The sequence below is a fragment of the Rattus norvegicus genome, chromosome 19 (assembly GCF_021556685.1).
Source record: "Rattus norvegicus strain SHRSP/BbbUtx chromosome 19, alternate assembly SHRSP_T2T, whole genome shotgun sequence".
Classification (NCBI taxonomy): Eukaryota; Metazoa; Chordata; class Mammalia; order Rodentia; family Muridae; genus Rattus; species Rattus norvegicus.
Window position 1 is genome coordinate 19,250,288 of NC_141552.1, and position 16,880 is coordinate 19,267,167.

The 16,880-nt window shown below is 44.5% G+C and overlaps 1 protein-coding gene across 1 annotated transcript; it reads left to right on the top strand.

The window, feature by feature from the left end:
- The first annotated feature begins 7,693 nt into the window (after positions 1–7,693).
- On the top strand, positions 7,694–11,702 carry LOC147999001 (disks large homolog 5-like). The gene is made up of 6 exons (XM_087595960.1): positions 7,694–7,880; positions 8,915–9,074; positions 9,543–9,686; positions 10,320–10,395; positions 11,205–11,310; positions 11,434–11,702. The coding sequence occupies exons 1-5, from the start codon at positions 7,754–7,756 to the stop codon at positions 11,247–11,249; spliced, it is 552 nt and encodes a 183-aa protein (XP_087452086.1). The 5' UTR covers positions 7,694–7,753; the 3' UTR covers positions 11,250–11,310; positions 11,434–11,702.
- Positions 11,703–16,880: the final 5,178 nt, after the last annotated feature.

A 16,880-nucleotide genomic window follows, 5' to 3' on the forward strand; every position in this document is an offset into this window, starting at 1 on the left:
GCCACTCCAGCATGCTTTGAAATGAACCAGTCCGCAACCGCCACCACCACCACCACCACCACCACCACCACCACCACCACCACCAGCAGCAGCACCACCACTAATTTGGTTTTGTAAATAAAGTTTTATTGACATCGCCATCCTCAGCATTTACATCCTGTTCAGTGCTGCTTCTGGCTGCAGCTGCAGGGTTTAGGAGCCACAGAGCGCTTTAGGCTCCCAGAGCTGAGAGCATTGACCTTTTGCCTTGTTTGTGAAAGAGGTGACTGACCCCTGTGCTCGAGGTGGCATTTCCGTGCCCCTTAACCCATAGCATAGGTCTCTGTGCCATCCTCTCCCTTTGCTGTGGTGTGCACTTCCTGGTACATTTCCGTTAGCTCTTGACATTTCCAGAGCATTGGGTCTTGCAAATTGAATTTGCATGGCACCAGGAATAGACCTGATAGCAGGGTATGGGACACGCCCTATGGGGACCCTGCCCAGGGGCATAAGCTTACTTTTCCAGTCAACTCCCTGAACAGTGAGCCTTTGTGGGACAAGGTACTTCACGACATGACTTGACCTCTCTGCAGTGCACCCAATCCCTGCTTGGCTCAGATGTCCCCCAGAGAGGTTGTGTGAGTGTCCCCAGTAGAGGCAGCACTCTGTGTGGTGGCATTGACATGGCATCCAGGAAAGTCAAAACCAGAGGGACATGTCGGGAAGTTGGAAGCAGATGTCTGTGTCCATGGAGAGAAGGATGGACTAGACACTCCTACAGGGGGTGAGCTGAGAAGCACTTCCTTGGCTTTTTCACAGCCGTGTAGGCTGCATGCCATGCTGTGTACCCATGTTGTGCTGAAGCCCCAGGCTTTGATTCTCCCACAGCTGCTGTGTCCAGGGGCCAGGGTAGGATTAAGCAGACTTCAGCAGGAGAAAGGTGAAAACCCTGGTTGGGGGGTGGGGATGGCACAGTCATAAAACTCATGCACATGAGGCCCCTGACTTAGAGCCGTATAGCAGCTATGACAATCCAGCTCTGGTGACACTCATCTGCAATGCCAGGCCATGGGGGGGTAGAGGCAGTAGGATCAGTTGTTTAATTATCCTTGGCTACAAGGCAAGTTCGAGGCCAGCCTGGGCAACTTTGTCTATGAAAATAAGACAAAATGAGGTCTTGACTCTGAGCACCACAGTCTGTACCTGGCACGGTTGCCCCACCCCAGGTAAGAAACCCCTCTGTCCAGAGGCCATAACTGCAGGATACCCCTGGCCAAGTGTCTATACAGCGCCCTGTTTGACTGGACTGTGCTGAGTACCAACCACGCTCTCCTCAACAGGAAGGACATGGGAGAGGCTGTTTCTGTGAGGGCCCGGGCCCTGAGACAGCCAAGAATAAACCCTGTCCTTGGGAAAAGCCATGGAGACTAGGAACCCAGGGGATCTCTGCAAACACCAGGGCTGGCAGGGGACTCTGATCCTCTACAGCAGCTGCTCTCAATCTGTGGGTTCTACATCAGAGCTCCTGCACACCAGACATTTACACTACAGTTCCTCACAGTAACAAAGTTACACTCATGGAGTTGCTCTCCAATAATTTTATGTTGGGATGACAACGACATGAGGAACTGAAATAAAGAGACACAGCATTAGGAAGGGTCAGAACCGCCATTATATAGGAACCCAGGCATCTGCACTCGGTGTCTGGAAGTGTGGTAGGCTAGGCTTCACCCTCAGCGATGCCAGCATGTGGGCACCAAGCCTAGGATCCACCCCAATGCTTCCTGGATATGTGCAGGCCTGGTTCCATCAAGAAGTAATAAAGGAACCCTTGGCAAAGAACACTGGGTACCAAACAGGTCAGGAAAACACACCCCCTCTGCTGCAACTCCTCTCAGGAGGATTGGTCTTCCCAGGAGTCCCCAGCTATAACCATAGCTTGTCTCTCAGTGTTTGCCCATTGGTGTCTTGGCCATATTCAGATTTGAGGACTTTGAACAGAAAAGCTTTGAGCAGATTTGCATCAATGAATCCAACAAGTAGTTGCAGTCCCACATCACCCAGCGCATCTTCAAGCTGAGGCAGGTGAGAGTGGACACCTATTCCCCAGCCCAGCCCAGCCATCACCCTGAATGTCAGCTGTGTCCCTCAGTATCAGCAGGATGGGGCCTGGGCACCATAGGTTCCCCAGGACCTAAAGCTATGTCCTTGAACTCAGTGCCATGCCTAGCCCTTCCAGCCTCTTTCAACCCTTCTGGATGCTCGGCTCTTCCTGCAGCAAGGCAGCAGTGTGCACATTCTGTCACGTCATTTGTGTGTGTCTACAGGAGGTCAGAGCCTGTCCCCTCTGTTCCTTTCTTTTGCTGTATTTGCCTTTCTGAGGAGGTAGGACCCACACGTATGGGAGGCAGCCACATGCATATTCTGCAGCCATGTCTGATTCCTCTGAGCCTCAGTCCCACTTACACACCTACCCTTCAACCTCCCCACTCCATGTCACCCCTAGGGCTCTGTAAACCTTCCTGCTTTCTGTCTTTATATAATTGGTGACACTGCAGCCCTCAGTGGTGTCATACAGTGTTAGTTTGTCTTTGCACTGCCTGGAGGTCTGACTTAGGAGAATGGCTACCATTCTATTCCTGTTCAAGGGTCAGAATCCCATTCCTATGTAAGGCTGAATAATATTCCAGCACATGGCTGGGCCATGTTGAATTTACACAGTCACCTATGGATCTTATTTTTTGGCTTGTAAACACACACATATAAGACTCAAGTGACACCCAAGTGGAGAATTGCTGGAGGCTGCCATTGCTTTCTGAACCGTCTGAGAGACCATCTTGTCCACAGTGTATAGGGCACCATCTACTCATAGCTCACACAGCATGAGAAGATTAGGGAGGGTTAACCTGGCTTCTCTGTCTCCTACTTTCTGCCAGACTAGCCCTAGCATCTTTCTGTATTGCAGTGAATGTTTAGAACCCAGGAGGATTCCAGCTTCCTTGCTCAAATATAGCAAGTTCCTCCTTGCCTGCTTTGAGACTGAGTCTCATGCAGCCCAGGCTGGCTTTGATCTCACCATTAGTTAAGATGGCCATGAACTCCTGGTTCTCATGCCTCAGACGTCTCTGAGTGCTGGGTGACAGGTATGCACCACTCTTAAGTCCTGCCACTGGGACAAGAGTGAGCAGAGCCAGCTCTGAAGCACACACTTTGCTGGTGTCAGTGATGACTGACTTATGATCCTGTCTTCCTTGCACATGGCCCTTCTCCTTGGTGCATGCCATCCTTCCTCCCTGTGACTCATGGGGGACACCAAGCCTGAGGATGTCAGGAAGAAGTTTACTTACTTCACTGGGTTGGAGGCTGTTAGGTTCCTGCGTCAGTAGGTGAGATTCAAGCTAGAAGGTTTGTGGCATGAGAAACGGGAACAGAACTGGAATGGCAGGAACAATCGTCGCCTGGCTCTGAGAAGACCAGGTGGGCAGAAACTCATCGTTGGGCAGGTAGTGAGCTCAAGACCAGCCTGGGCATTGCTCAGCACATGTGAACAGGTATGTGTACATGGACATGTGTTTCCCCCACATGGTCACCACTTATCCAGGCACGGTGAATACTTCAAGGAGCTTTTTATGTTTTAACATTGTGTGTGTTTGTGTGTCCATACATACATATACACACATACATTCGTACATATACACGAATACACGTACATGAAAACACATGCATATACATGACTATACACATTCATGCTCACACACACATATATACACAACTACATGCATACACACACACATACACACACATACACACATACATGCATACACACATACACATATACATACACACATACACACATACATGCATACACACATACACATATACATACACACATACACACACATACAATACATATACACACATACAAATACACCTATACACACATATAGACAGACATATACACACATATACATATACACGTATACACATACATGCATACACACATTCATATCCACACGTACATACAGACATATACATATATACTCACATACATGTAAGCACATGAGTGGAAGCCAGAGGACAGCTTGGCCCTTGGTTCTCTCCTTTTTACCACGTGGGTCCTGGGGATTGAGTCAAGCTCATCAGACTTGACAGCAAGCCCTTTTAACTGTAGAGCCCTCTCATTGGCTGCCAGTTGCCTCTTTCCACAAATTCTATCCATGGTGGGATGTTTACAGTTGTTATTCTCATGATTCCTTCAGCAATAGCACAGACATCCTTTACACTGCATTAGGAGTTATAATTCATGTAGATGTCAGGAGAGCTGGAGGCGTGGATCAAGAAGAGAGCCCACTTTCAATGTCATTATGTGGTATTGCCTTAGGCCCTTTTATACACTCCCCTGGCTTTGTCTGAGTATATGTTTGAGGTCTCTCTATGACTGTGCAAACAAGTAAGCGATAGGGCTGGGCCACACAATAGGAAAGTACTTGTTCATCCAAAAACAAAAACAAAAAACAAACAAACAAACAAAAATAGCTCTAGGGTTAAATATTGGTGCTAGTACTGAACTACACAGCCAGAAGGTATTTTTCTAAGTAAATAAGACAATATTAGGGATGACAATATGATCAAATATCCTACAACATAAGTTTGCAATGTTACCTACATTTTATAAATCAAGTCTGACCACCGTTTTGGTTGTTTCCAATCATGTCTGAGTGCATCATCACGGGAATCCCAAGGAAAATCAGAAATGGGTTCTTGAAGCTGTTGCACAGGGCCAGTATAGACCTAAATACCACAGAGGAAACCTTGATTCTTATCACAAGGGATCATTTCACCATCCCTCTTGTCACATAACTTATGGCAAGATGTCACCTCTCCTGACCTTAGCTTCTTCTCCTAAACGCTGCTGAAGGGAAGATTTGGTGTCAAGGGATCTGGATTCAAACCACACCAACACTGAATTCATTTAAATAGGTGTAGTTTATTAATGCACACACCAATACAGTTCAACCAGAGCAACAGCTCACAACTGTGTACTGGACATTGCTAGGCCCCGCTCATTGCAAAATCCACATGGGCTCATGCACAAGTGCTGGAAATGCTTCGGTCTATGGGCCCTGACTCAGGCCATTTTACACATAATTGTTCCAATTTTCCTTGAATCTATTGGGTCCTATGTGAAGAATACACTTGGGGAACTTGTTAAGATTAACAAACCTCATAACATACAGAACATAACAGGGTATGTGACCAGCACCACACAGTTCAACGTCAGAGTTTTTTGTTCTTTGTTAGTGTTTTTCTTGGCATCCATGATGTGGAGGCATATTACAGAACAATAGGAAAGAGCTGGCTGCTGTGTAACAAATTTGCTGCTATTAAGGTAGGTATGGGGGCAAGACCTCAGCAGTAGCCCTTAAGATGGGAAGGAGATGATGTGTTTGATAACTGAAAGGAGCTGCCTCAGCTGTGTTTCTCTGCCTGCTCAGTGCCCATTCAACATCACTCTGTCCCTGAAGAGGAACTCAAGGTCTACCCCCTGCTGCCTGTGAGCCAGGAAGAGGCACAGAAAGACAAGGCCACAGCACTGGTTTCCAATCCCTCAGTAATGCTGGATTTCCAATAACGTACTTGTATACACAAATACAGTGTGGTAAGTTGCAATAGATACTAATCATTTCTCACATAGGGCAGCAGTTGATTGACTACAACTAATTCTATTAAAAAAAAGAAACCTGGCTCTTGTAGAAATATACAAAGAAATATCTAGCATGGTGGGGGATGAATTCTGCCCTGGACTGAACTCGTGGAAGTGGGGTTGGGAGAAAGATGCTGGTTAAATAGCCCACCAGGTTCACATTGTGTCAACTTGATTTAATCTAAGGACAAAGAAGTGGAGTATCTCTGATCGATTTCTTCTAGTACCTTTAAAGCATCACTGGGGTTTGAACTCAGAACTTCACACTTCTTGATGGGGCAACTACACTCAAGGAAGCTTGAGACTGTCATAGGGACAGTATTATGCTATATATACAGAGTAGATAATACTAAGATGTTCAGATGGTGATGTCCATTTGTATGCACTCTTAATGTGGACCTAAAAAAAGAGAGATCAAGGTCCTTAAAATAGAAAGATCAGTTCCAGTTGTTTTCTACCATTCCAAACAGAACGACTGGTAGGGAGAGAATGGTAAATAATCGAGAATTCGTAGATGATGCTTTGAATGAAGTGTGGATTTCTGTGCTGGTTTAAAACAGGGTCTCAAGTATCACATGTTGCCCTCTACCTGGCTGGCCAGGATCACTTTGAGCTCAGATAAACCTCCTTTCACTTTCTAATAAATAGGCATAAAAGAGTGGCCTCCAAGGACTGTGCAGACAGCATTAGCCTTTCACAGTTGAGGTGTGTAACCCACAACTATAGTTTTAGCCATGTTTTTCCATGTCTACCAGCTATTTCAGATTGTTGCTGTTATATGCCTAACAATCAAGGATGCAGAAAAATAACCTGATACAGAGTAAGGACATGGTGATCACATGGTGCCTCTTCCGTACATTCTGGATGAGGTTTGTTAAAATTCCAATATTGCAAAAAGCTTTATATAGGGCCCATCACATTAAGGGTCACTATGCACTGTTCTATCAAAAATGGCCTAATCAGAACTGACTCCCCTATAACACTTCCTGCAATCCTCATATGAGAAGCTTGAGCTTTTAGTTTTGACTTTTTCTTTTCTCGTTCTTTCTTATTTTTTACTATATAAGTTGAGACAAAGATAGTTAAGGCCATGAATTTGCCCCCAAAATTTGAACTACGGATGTGATCAATCAGTGTTAGTGGGTGCATTCTATAAAGTATTCATTTTTTACTATGATACATTCTTTTGTGTTTGGTGGGGTGGCCATTTCCCAGTGTACAGGTGCTGGGACCTTGCTCTATCCACTTAATGATGTTTATAGCCTCATTTTAGACATTTCTGTGCCAACCTCTATATCTCTTGTGTATTTTATTTCTCTGATAAAAGCTCGTGGTATATCTTACTCAGGCCTGTGAGCAGTGCTCCTTTGGCGACATTGGTGCAATGAGCAGAACCCCACAAGCAGCATGAGGTTCCCTTCACTGGTGTCTCCAATATTGCATTTTCCTCTGCCAACTGGTGTCCACACTTTTACTAGCACCTTAAAGACTTCAACTCTTTCTCCTAAGGAATTTTCTGGCAATTGTCGATTGCTAAGCACATGACTTCATGAGTGTTCCCCTAATACACACCCATGTTGTAACCTACCATGCAGACTATTTCTTGATGTGATATAAAGCACCTGTACATAATGAGACAAGAGAACTTTTGACTGCATATTCAAACTGGTGTGAAATCTCAGAAGTTTTAATGGCTAACATTGGTGAATGTGGACAATTTGAGTTAGGATGAGACATTTTATGGGAAAGATTTGACAGGAAACATTCATTTAGGTGCATAGGAATTACTAAGGTTTTTTATAATCAGGAAAATTTGGCTTTGGAAGCAGGAGATGCTCAGTGGCTCTGCCCCAGGAAATTCTCCTGGAAAGGGCACCTCAGCTTATGCTCAGTACAGGGAGAACATTAGCAGGGAGGCAAAGTCTGCTCCCCATGACATCTGCTGTCCCTTCTTGGACATTCTATTGTCTCCTAGAGAGTTCTGGCATCCTCTGTGATGTCACCAGTGTTGTAGTGACAACCAGTGCCCTAGTTTCTCTCAGTCCGAGTCTGGCGGTTACAAGCTAAGACATGTTTTTCTGTCTTCGCAAGCGTTTTGGGAGGGGGAACGTCGATTGTGGAGAGACTAGAGTGAAGGAGTCTGGCCTTTCGTCTCAAAGTAATGATGGACAAAGACAGCACTTCTGGGGAATGTGGAGTAAGTTCTGGGCAGTGTATTTTGAGCTTCCTGTCAGGGGGGCTGCAGGCTTAAGCTGACCTTTCTAGCAATGGGCCACAACAACTGGAGCATCTGAAAAGGAATTGAATTTCCACGAATATCACAATTCCTTAAAGTCAAGGATTTCAGAACTTTAGTTTCCCCATCCCCACTGGGAGGATATGGTAAGGCCAATGCTATTATACTGTGAACTTCTGGTCTTTACTTTTCAGTTCATTTGCTCTGTTACATTGATATAATAACACCATCAGTGGTCATGGAGGGTCCACCTTTTCTGAGTTTAGACAGGGCAGCAATGTATCTCACTATCATTGCTTCTTTAAATACAGTGGGTATCTGACAGTAGTAACAGGGAGAGATTGTGCTCCAGGCAATAACCTTATGTTCTTAGACCTTCTCTGATTTCTTCTAACTGGCAGGGTCATCGTTAGCTTTATATATTAGAGGTTGTATGTTACAAACATTTTTCTACAATACCAAAACTATTTGGAACGTTTAGACCAAGATTCAGCCTGTAACCTATTTGCACTTCTGGGGCATTTGGTATTTCACATAGGGACACTGATAAGTCTATTGAACATATCCTCCCTTGGAAATGCATTTTAAATCCAAAGTTGTTGCCTTAGAGTATCAGGGTAGGACATCTGAGTGTCTCCAATCACTCAAGTTTTGTGGATGGTGAATTTATCATCTGAGTTCTGAAGCCACAGGGGTGAGGGTCCTGAAACCAAGCTGTACCCTGTTCAGCTGACAATAATCCTGGAGAAGCCATCTCCATGGTACATGTAAGCACGTGATGTCCGGAATAGGGAACACCTGGTTGCTTACATCTCTTGGTCTCTATAGAGTAGTGGGAGAACTGAGATCCCCTGAGGAGGCCTCTTAAGCATAGACCAATCGCCTAGCAGTGACACTGGGTTCCTGGCTTGTTCTCCTGTTTAGGCCTCACTGAGGTCTATGAACACTCTATGCATTCTTCCCATGCAGGTTAACTTGTGTTCTTCTACCTACAGACGCTGGGAGAGAAACATCATCCCCTGGCACTGACCTAAGCAAGAATCAGGCCATGAAGGAAAAGGAGAGGCTGATTAAAGAGCTGCAGCTCATTACCGAGGAGAGAAATGACCTGAGAGATCGCCTGAGGTTTCTGACAGAGAGATCCATGAAGAACAGGTATGAATCGCTCCAAATGCTCTTGTTTCATTCCTGGGTCTGCAAGGTCACCTTTTTCTTATCCTGTTAAGGTTTTGGGTTCTAGAAAGCTGTGCCTCCCTAACCACCCTGTGCTAAACCTCACCTCCCATATAGTGGAGATTCAGAACCTGACCCTTCCTGAGGAGTGAGATTGAAAATGGACTCATCTGCTTCCATTTATTGAAAAGCAGAACTTGTGGTCTGAATGAAGAATTCGTGGATAAAGTCAGGGAGAGTGAGTGCCCAGTGTGCATTTGCAAAGCCCTTGACAGCTGGTGGCTTTGCAAGATTGTAATTGCAGTGAGTTTCTGGTGAGTCTCTGTACTTGCTAGGCAGGGGACTGAGTGCTGGAAGATCCAGGCAGCAGCCTGGGGTAATATAGGACCCACCCTGAGTTCATATATTCCTAAATGCCGATGTTCATTGTATTCTATCATTTGGGGCCAGGCCACACTTCAGGCCAAATCCATATTATGAAGACCTGGAGAGAATGGAGGAGGCGGTCATGTCAATTCTGCACAACTTAGAGATGGAGAACACTGAGGTCCATGAGAACAACCATAAGCTGAAGAAGGAGATTACCTTCTCTAGGTAAGTCCTGGTCAGAAAGGCTATCACTTGTGGAATGGCCATTTCTGACTTTCTTTGTTCTGGATTGGACGGTCTTCAGCTCTGGTTCTATCTCTTGTGCTGTTTACCCATCAGTGTTCCAGGGTCATTAGGACTCAGTTTTCAGTTCCATAAAAGACTGTTCCTCATCCCAGGATTGTCTAGGCATCTTCAGAAGGCTCTAGAGAGAACAGTACTGATTGAAGTCAGCAGAAGGTTATTAGGCTGACCTGGACCTATGGTGTCACACCAGGTTTTACAAAATTCAGTGCGTGGACCACATGGTTAGCATGACCTTCTCTTGGTTCTACTGACCTCCTTTGAGGGTGTTGGCCCACTACTAATTGATGTTGCCCCAATGCATTGGGCTTTCATGGATAGTTGTAGATCCATGTTCTTTCTCAGAGGTGTGGACACTAATTGGTGTCAGGCCAAGCAAACAATTTATTCTTCCCTGAATTAACTCTTTATGGTTTGTGCAGCAGCCTTATATGTATCAATATGCACGTTATTAAGTCTTCATGGGTATCTGGGACCTGGTAGAGTTAGTGGGACTTGGGAGTAGGAATGGGAGAAAGAGCCAGCATGATCTTACTATGCATACTGTATTTCCAGAAACCTGCTCAGCCAGCTCCTGATGGAGAACACATGTAGGAAGAAGTTGGTCCCTCTAAAGCAGGAGAGCAAGGAGGTACATCTTGATTGTGCACTGAACCAGAAATATTTGGTTGACTTCAACAAGAAAGATAAAGACCATCAACGGCCAGAACCAGCATTATCAGTTAGGGACGAGCAGATGTGTTAGCTTAACAATATCTGATAAAATTTGCCAATTTGATACATCTTTGCTTCTCTTACCACCTTTCTAATTTACACTCACAACCAGCCAACCACCTCATTTAATGGAATTGTTCATTGCTCTGCCTATGCACAAGTATTCTAGGAAGTTAACCACTTTTCAGAAACTGAATTATTGTGCAAGCATATTTTGCTGCTCTTTTTGAAGCTGCAGTCTAGAAATGGTGACAGATGAATAACATATCTCATTATTGAATATCCATGTGATAGATTGGATCCTATGTAGAGTTTTGAACAATTTCTTGGTTCTTGAACAATTGAAACTCTGTGGTCATGTGACCTCTTGTGTAGGAAGCACCTTTGGGATAAGAACCAAGTGGAAATGTCAAATTAGTACTTGCATTGGCTTTATCCTTGGTGACATATAGACATCTCCTTTCTTCCTGCAACCCGATGAGGTCTCTTCTTATTGCCCTGTTCTTGGTTTGCACTGGTATAAGTCTGGGTCCCAGATTGGCAGCCCACATTACTGTGTGGCTTGCTGGAGATTTTGCCCTGCCCACAGAGTTAGCAACAATGATATCAGTTAAAAGGTCCATGTCGACTGTCCAATAGAACTGAGGTGGTAGAAGGCAGCATTCTGACAGCTGGCTTGCATTTCCCCACCAAATCAGTGTCTGACAAACTGCCTTCCTCTCCCAGGTCTCAGAAAGTGCAAGAGAGCTGGAATTGGACACACCCCAGTAAGAGAGCTTCCTAAAGAATAAGTTGCTTTCTCAGGAGTCCCTGATGACCAACATCCTGAATGGTAACAACATTTTTTGGATGAGTATTCATCCTCTGCATTAATTTGTCATTTCTTAGAGACCCTAAATTTATATACCACTAAGCCATCCTGACTGATTGAGGTCTTACTCACTTTCTTCTTCAGAAAACAGCACCTGAGAGACAACTTGGGCGACTGCCTTTCATTATGTGTGCTAGAGGAGAAACAGCAATACGTCTGTGCTTCTAAATATTCGTTAAGAATATGCTTTTAGAAATATTTTTGTTATGATTTTAATTGAAGTTTTCTTTTTGTTGTTTCATATTTATATGTTCTTGTTACTATTTTTACTTTCAAATATTTTTAAATATTTTTATTCATTTTAATCCTGTTTTGTTGTAAAAATGTATTTGTTATGAATAAAAATTGAATTCTATCTCTTGACTCTTAAGATCATCTTTCTTACTCAAGGGTTCTGTCCCTTCCTGTGGACCTAGAACTGACAGCTACAGATGGATCTCTGCATGTTCCATGGAGCCTGGGCTAATAAGTGAATTCAAAGTCACCAAGGGGTACCCAGTGTGACAGTGTCTTTTGTGTGGATAACGTGGCTGTGTCTCTGTCACACACTTTATGATGTAATCACTGACACAATTTACCCAATTGTTAGGGTCCATGTAGTTTTCTGAGAGAGCAGCAGATGCTCTACCCTGTGAGTCATCACCACAGCTCCTGCAGGTGGCTTTTGTTATTCCACATGAGGTGCTGTATTAGGTGGACAGGATCACCTCCAATTAAATAGAGAGATCTCAGGAGATGTGTGTTCACAGGGAAATTACTGAGGCGTGCGTGCTCAACGTGTTAGGTCGTCAGGCATCCCTACAGGGCTCTGGTGTTCCCACTGCTCATTGTGGGTCAGGATCATCCTCCAGCATCACTTAGTTTTCATATTAGAGCAGATCTTTCACCTATTATCAGTGATGACCATATGTATTATGCACATCTGATAATATACAGAATAGAAACTAGCTTCCTGTAGGCCAGATTGGCATAATGAGTTTTTTGAAAATTATTTTAATCTAAGCACTTTAGGGAGGATCCTCAAGAGCATCCATAATGAATGTAGCCTGCAGCTGTGAACACAGGTTTCTTTAGGAGAGCAGGCCTGTGCAGGCCCAGAACCTAGGTGGGACAGTTCAAGCTACCCTTTTTCCATGGCCAATCTGGGATCATATTGAGAATGTATTTTTTCCAGGTGACTGATTTCCAATTTATGGAATTGATCTAACTTACTGAGAGTGGAGGTGAATCAGAGAGTTAAAGTACAGAAGGAATAATCCAGAATGTCCACAAAAGCTTGCTGTCACCCCAGGGCTTTAAAAGCTCAGCAGCTAGAGAAGCAATGTAGTATTTGGTTATTCTCATGCTTAGGTCTAGTCATTCATTATAAGCTGAACATGACACAAAAAGTGTCATCTGTGTCACAATAGAAACTAGTTGTAACTAGATTCACCACACACTATCACATCGCCACCGTATTTGAGGTTCTCAGTTACTATCTAAGACCCTGGAAGAGGCCTGGGTCTTGCTACACAAACTCATAATTTATGTCTTCATGACACTGTGTGCTTTGTTCTGTTGATGCTACCATTGGCATACAATACCTTGGATACTTTGTGCTGACATCTTTGACATGAGACAATACTTCATGTCATCCTAACCTGAATAAACTGTCCTTAGAGTACAGTGTGGTAGGAGGAGCCTTCTTTTCCTGTGAGATAGCAAAACATTTCCAGTCTTCAGTCAAGTCTGTCAGCCATTGTCCAGTACCTGTCTTGAGATGTCCACCTTTGCAGCTGAGAGTCTTCATCCAGGCTGCTCTGTAATTTTGTAGAAGATTAATAGGTTCCAGCCCTAGGATTTAATTCAATGTGACTGCACTTGCCGAACATGCTCAAAGCCCTGTGATCCACCCTAGCCCTCTGTGCTTTAGAGAAAGAAAATAAAGAACCACATTGCACGTGAAGTTTCTCCTCCAACAAAAGGAGAGCCTGCACAGGGCCTTTAAGTAACTCTAAGCCCCAGCTTCCCCACAGCTCCCTCCATCAATTCCATTATTGGTGTGTTTTCATTACTACTCACTTTCTTCTTTGTGTGGAAAGAATGTGCACCATGTCAGTAAAGTGTGTGTGTGTGTGTGTGTGTGTGTGTGTCTGTGTGTGTGTCTGTGTGTGTGTGTGTGTGTAGTCCCTAACGAAAACTGTCAAGGTACATGCAGACTCATGCTAGTGCTGTCCCATGGCACCTTGCAGGGAACACTGAAATGGTGGCCTGCTTTAATACAGCCTAAAACGTGCTATGCATTGTTTTCAGTAAGGGTTTCACGTCATCACCACTACAGAGAGCAGGAAAAGCTTCAGTAGTTATACGTTGCTCTTACCAAGATGAGGCCAAACCTGATCCCATAGACTGTCAGGTAGGATTTTATGGCAGGAAATTAATTTAGGGCTCAAATCAAATCAGGCAATTACAAACAAAGTGAAAAACACAAAGAGTCAAGGCAACCAAGACCTGTGGTTTGGGTTTTTTTGTTTTTTTGTTTGTTTGTTTGTTTGTTTTGTTGTTTGTTTCTTTTTTTGTATTTTTGTTGAAAAGATCCACCACATAGGCAACTCCTCCACAAACAAACTGCACACCATAGACAATACTTAAGTTGACATAATTAGAAATGGAAAGAGGGATCTAACAATAGAAAATGAACAAATTCAACAAACATTAGGTCTTATCTCAGAGGCCTTTACTCAAGAAAACTGAAAATCTATTTGATATTGGTATTTTCTAGACAGATAACAACTACGAACATAAACACAGATCTGGGAAGGTACATGGATAATTCTCAGAAGAAAATAGATACAGTCAGTATAGTTTGCCCCTCCAAAAATTAAAAAGTGAAATTTCAGGCCATATGGCTTTAATGCAGAATCCTATCAGACTTTTAATGAAGACCTAATAACAATAGTGCTTCAATTATTCCACTATATTGAAAGAGAAGGAACGATGTGAAACTCCTTCTCTGAGGCCATAATCAACCTGGTGTCTAAACCACACAAGGAACTCCCTACAGAGAGTATAAGCAAGCCAGGGTGCCAGGGGGGGGGTGCTCATGGTGGGAGGGACTAGCAGAGGTGCTGTGGCCTTGGTGTGCACAGGCTTAGGGCTGGGGCAGGGTGCGTGGTGAGTGTCTGTGGCCACTTGAGCTGGGTCCCAGTGGATGCCCAGGGAGGTCACAGGCCAGTTGTGCATCTTCTACCTGTCTGCAGGTCTTCTGGCACAGCCAAGCACAGCCTTCAACCTGGATGTCCACAAGGACAATGACATCAGGAAATCGGGGAATCCCCTGAGCCTCTCTGGCTTCTTTGGCCCTGCACTTGCAGTTGCAGCCAGAGGAAAGCAGCTGTGAGTTCCCCAACTCTTCCCAACCTCTCAGGTCTCCATGCTTTCCCACTCCAGAGAGGAGGAGGGCAGGGCGAGCTCTGCTGCTGCTTGTTCCATGCACCCAAAGCCTATCTTGTGGCTGGAGGTCACTGCTTGCCCCTGACCCTGCCCCTGACCATGAACTTGCCCCTCCCCCTACTCCTGACCCTGCCTCTGCCCTAGGCACCTAGGGGAAGTGAGGAGAGCCTAAGGGACAGACTCCAGGCCAGGACCCCCAGAGACTTGTGTCGCCCATTTCCTAGAAGTGTTATCCTCAATTCTCCACACTGGGTTTCCTTTGCAGGAAAATGGCAGGTGGAGGGCTTTGCTGAGCCTGGGATAGTGGTGGGACTTATGATTGAGGGAAGTCTTTCAGGAAGATGGAGGCCTTTCTCAAACTCTCTGAAATCAGGTACCTTCCCTGATTTGAGCGCCCTGGGGAAGTTGGGAAGCCACTTTCCCTGTCCTGTGTGACTTTCCCTGCATAGTGAGCTCTCCTGCAGGAGATGATTTCACATGCTTCTTTAAAAGCATCTGTTCCTCAGATCTAGCTCAGCTGTGAAAACAGACTTCTTCAAGTCAGGGTGAGAGCTGCCCCTCCCAGCTCAGAGCTACAACTCCATAGGATCCTCCAGTCACAATGCTGGGTGGGTCCCATGGACGAGTTAGAGCAAAGTGCCCCTTCTGAGAGTTGACTTCTGAGAAGAACAGTCCTGAGAGAACAAAGTGCATCCCAGGGGAGAAAAGAGGCCTGAATGATTTTAAATTGGAGAAAAACCCCATATCCACCATCTAACAACGTTAGGGTTTGTGCATGTGTGGACTTCAGAACCTTAAGGTCAGATTTTCTGATAACAGCTGCTAGGTGAAGCTGAAGTCTGCAGTGGGTGGGATTGTCCCAGGCAGGGAGGGAATCTGACTCTGCAGGCCTGGCCAGCTTCTTCATTCTCCTGAAACTAAATGTTGGTCAGCTGTAAATCTGAAGTGAGAGTTGGTTTTTGTCAACAAAAAGGATGACATTTCAAGTCTCACACACTATGTGAGACACATATTTACCCACGGGGGATTTGAACTCACTTCTATAGAAGTGACTGGGAGCCAACAGAGGGAAACATTCTCACCTTTAGCATTCTGTCTGTATCAGAGACGACAGGGACTGAATTCCTGGACAGACATGGCCAAGCAGACACACCGTGTAATGGGGGAAAACTGAGGTAAGAAATGTCCTGGGGACAGTGATTTCAGATTGTGCCTTTAGCCAGGAATATCTGTTGCCATTAAGGCAAGTGGCCTTGGGCCTCCTAACTTGTCACTACGTCAGGGTGTCTCTGCTCTCACACCTGCATCAGGATCTTCTTAGATGAAGGCCTCTCTTTAAAAAAAAAAAATAAAAGTGTATATAATGCAATGTTTCTCAAACTCTGGGCCATGACCACTCACAAAGATTGTATATCAGATACCTTGCATATTATGACTTATAAGAGTAGCAATATTACTTATGAAGTAGTAATGAAATAATTTCATGGTGGGAGTCATCACAGCATGAAGCGCTGTATTACAGGTGTGCAGCACTAGGAGTGTTGAGAACCAATGCCATAGAAGCTGACACATGGGAGCAGACCAGAAAATATTCCTCCATTCATATAACAATTAAAACCCTAAATGCACAGATCAAAGAAAGAATATTAAAAGGGGTAAGGTATAAATATGCAGTAACAAATGAATTCATACCTATCTGAATTACACCAGACTTCTCAACAGAGACTCCAAAAGCCAGGAAATCCTGAACAGATGTAATGCAGACCCAGGATCCTATACCCAGCATAATTCTCAATCATCATGAATGGAGAAACCAAGATATTTCATGAGAAATCCAAATTTAAACAATATTTTTCTCTAAGACACCATAACAGATGATAATAGGAGGAAACTCAAAGACAATGAGCTAAACTATACCCCCAAAAAGCAAGAAATTAATCACCTCGAAATAATTTCAAAAAGAAAAAAAGACAAGCACACAAACATAATTTCACCCACAATCAGAAAAAGAAGGGAAAGCAGCAATCATTGGTCTTTAATATCTAACCAGACCCTCTGTCACCAATCCCCCAGCTCCTAGGGACCACTTTTGCCAGCCA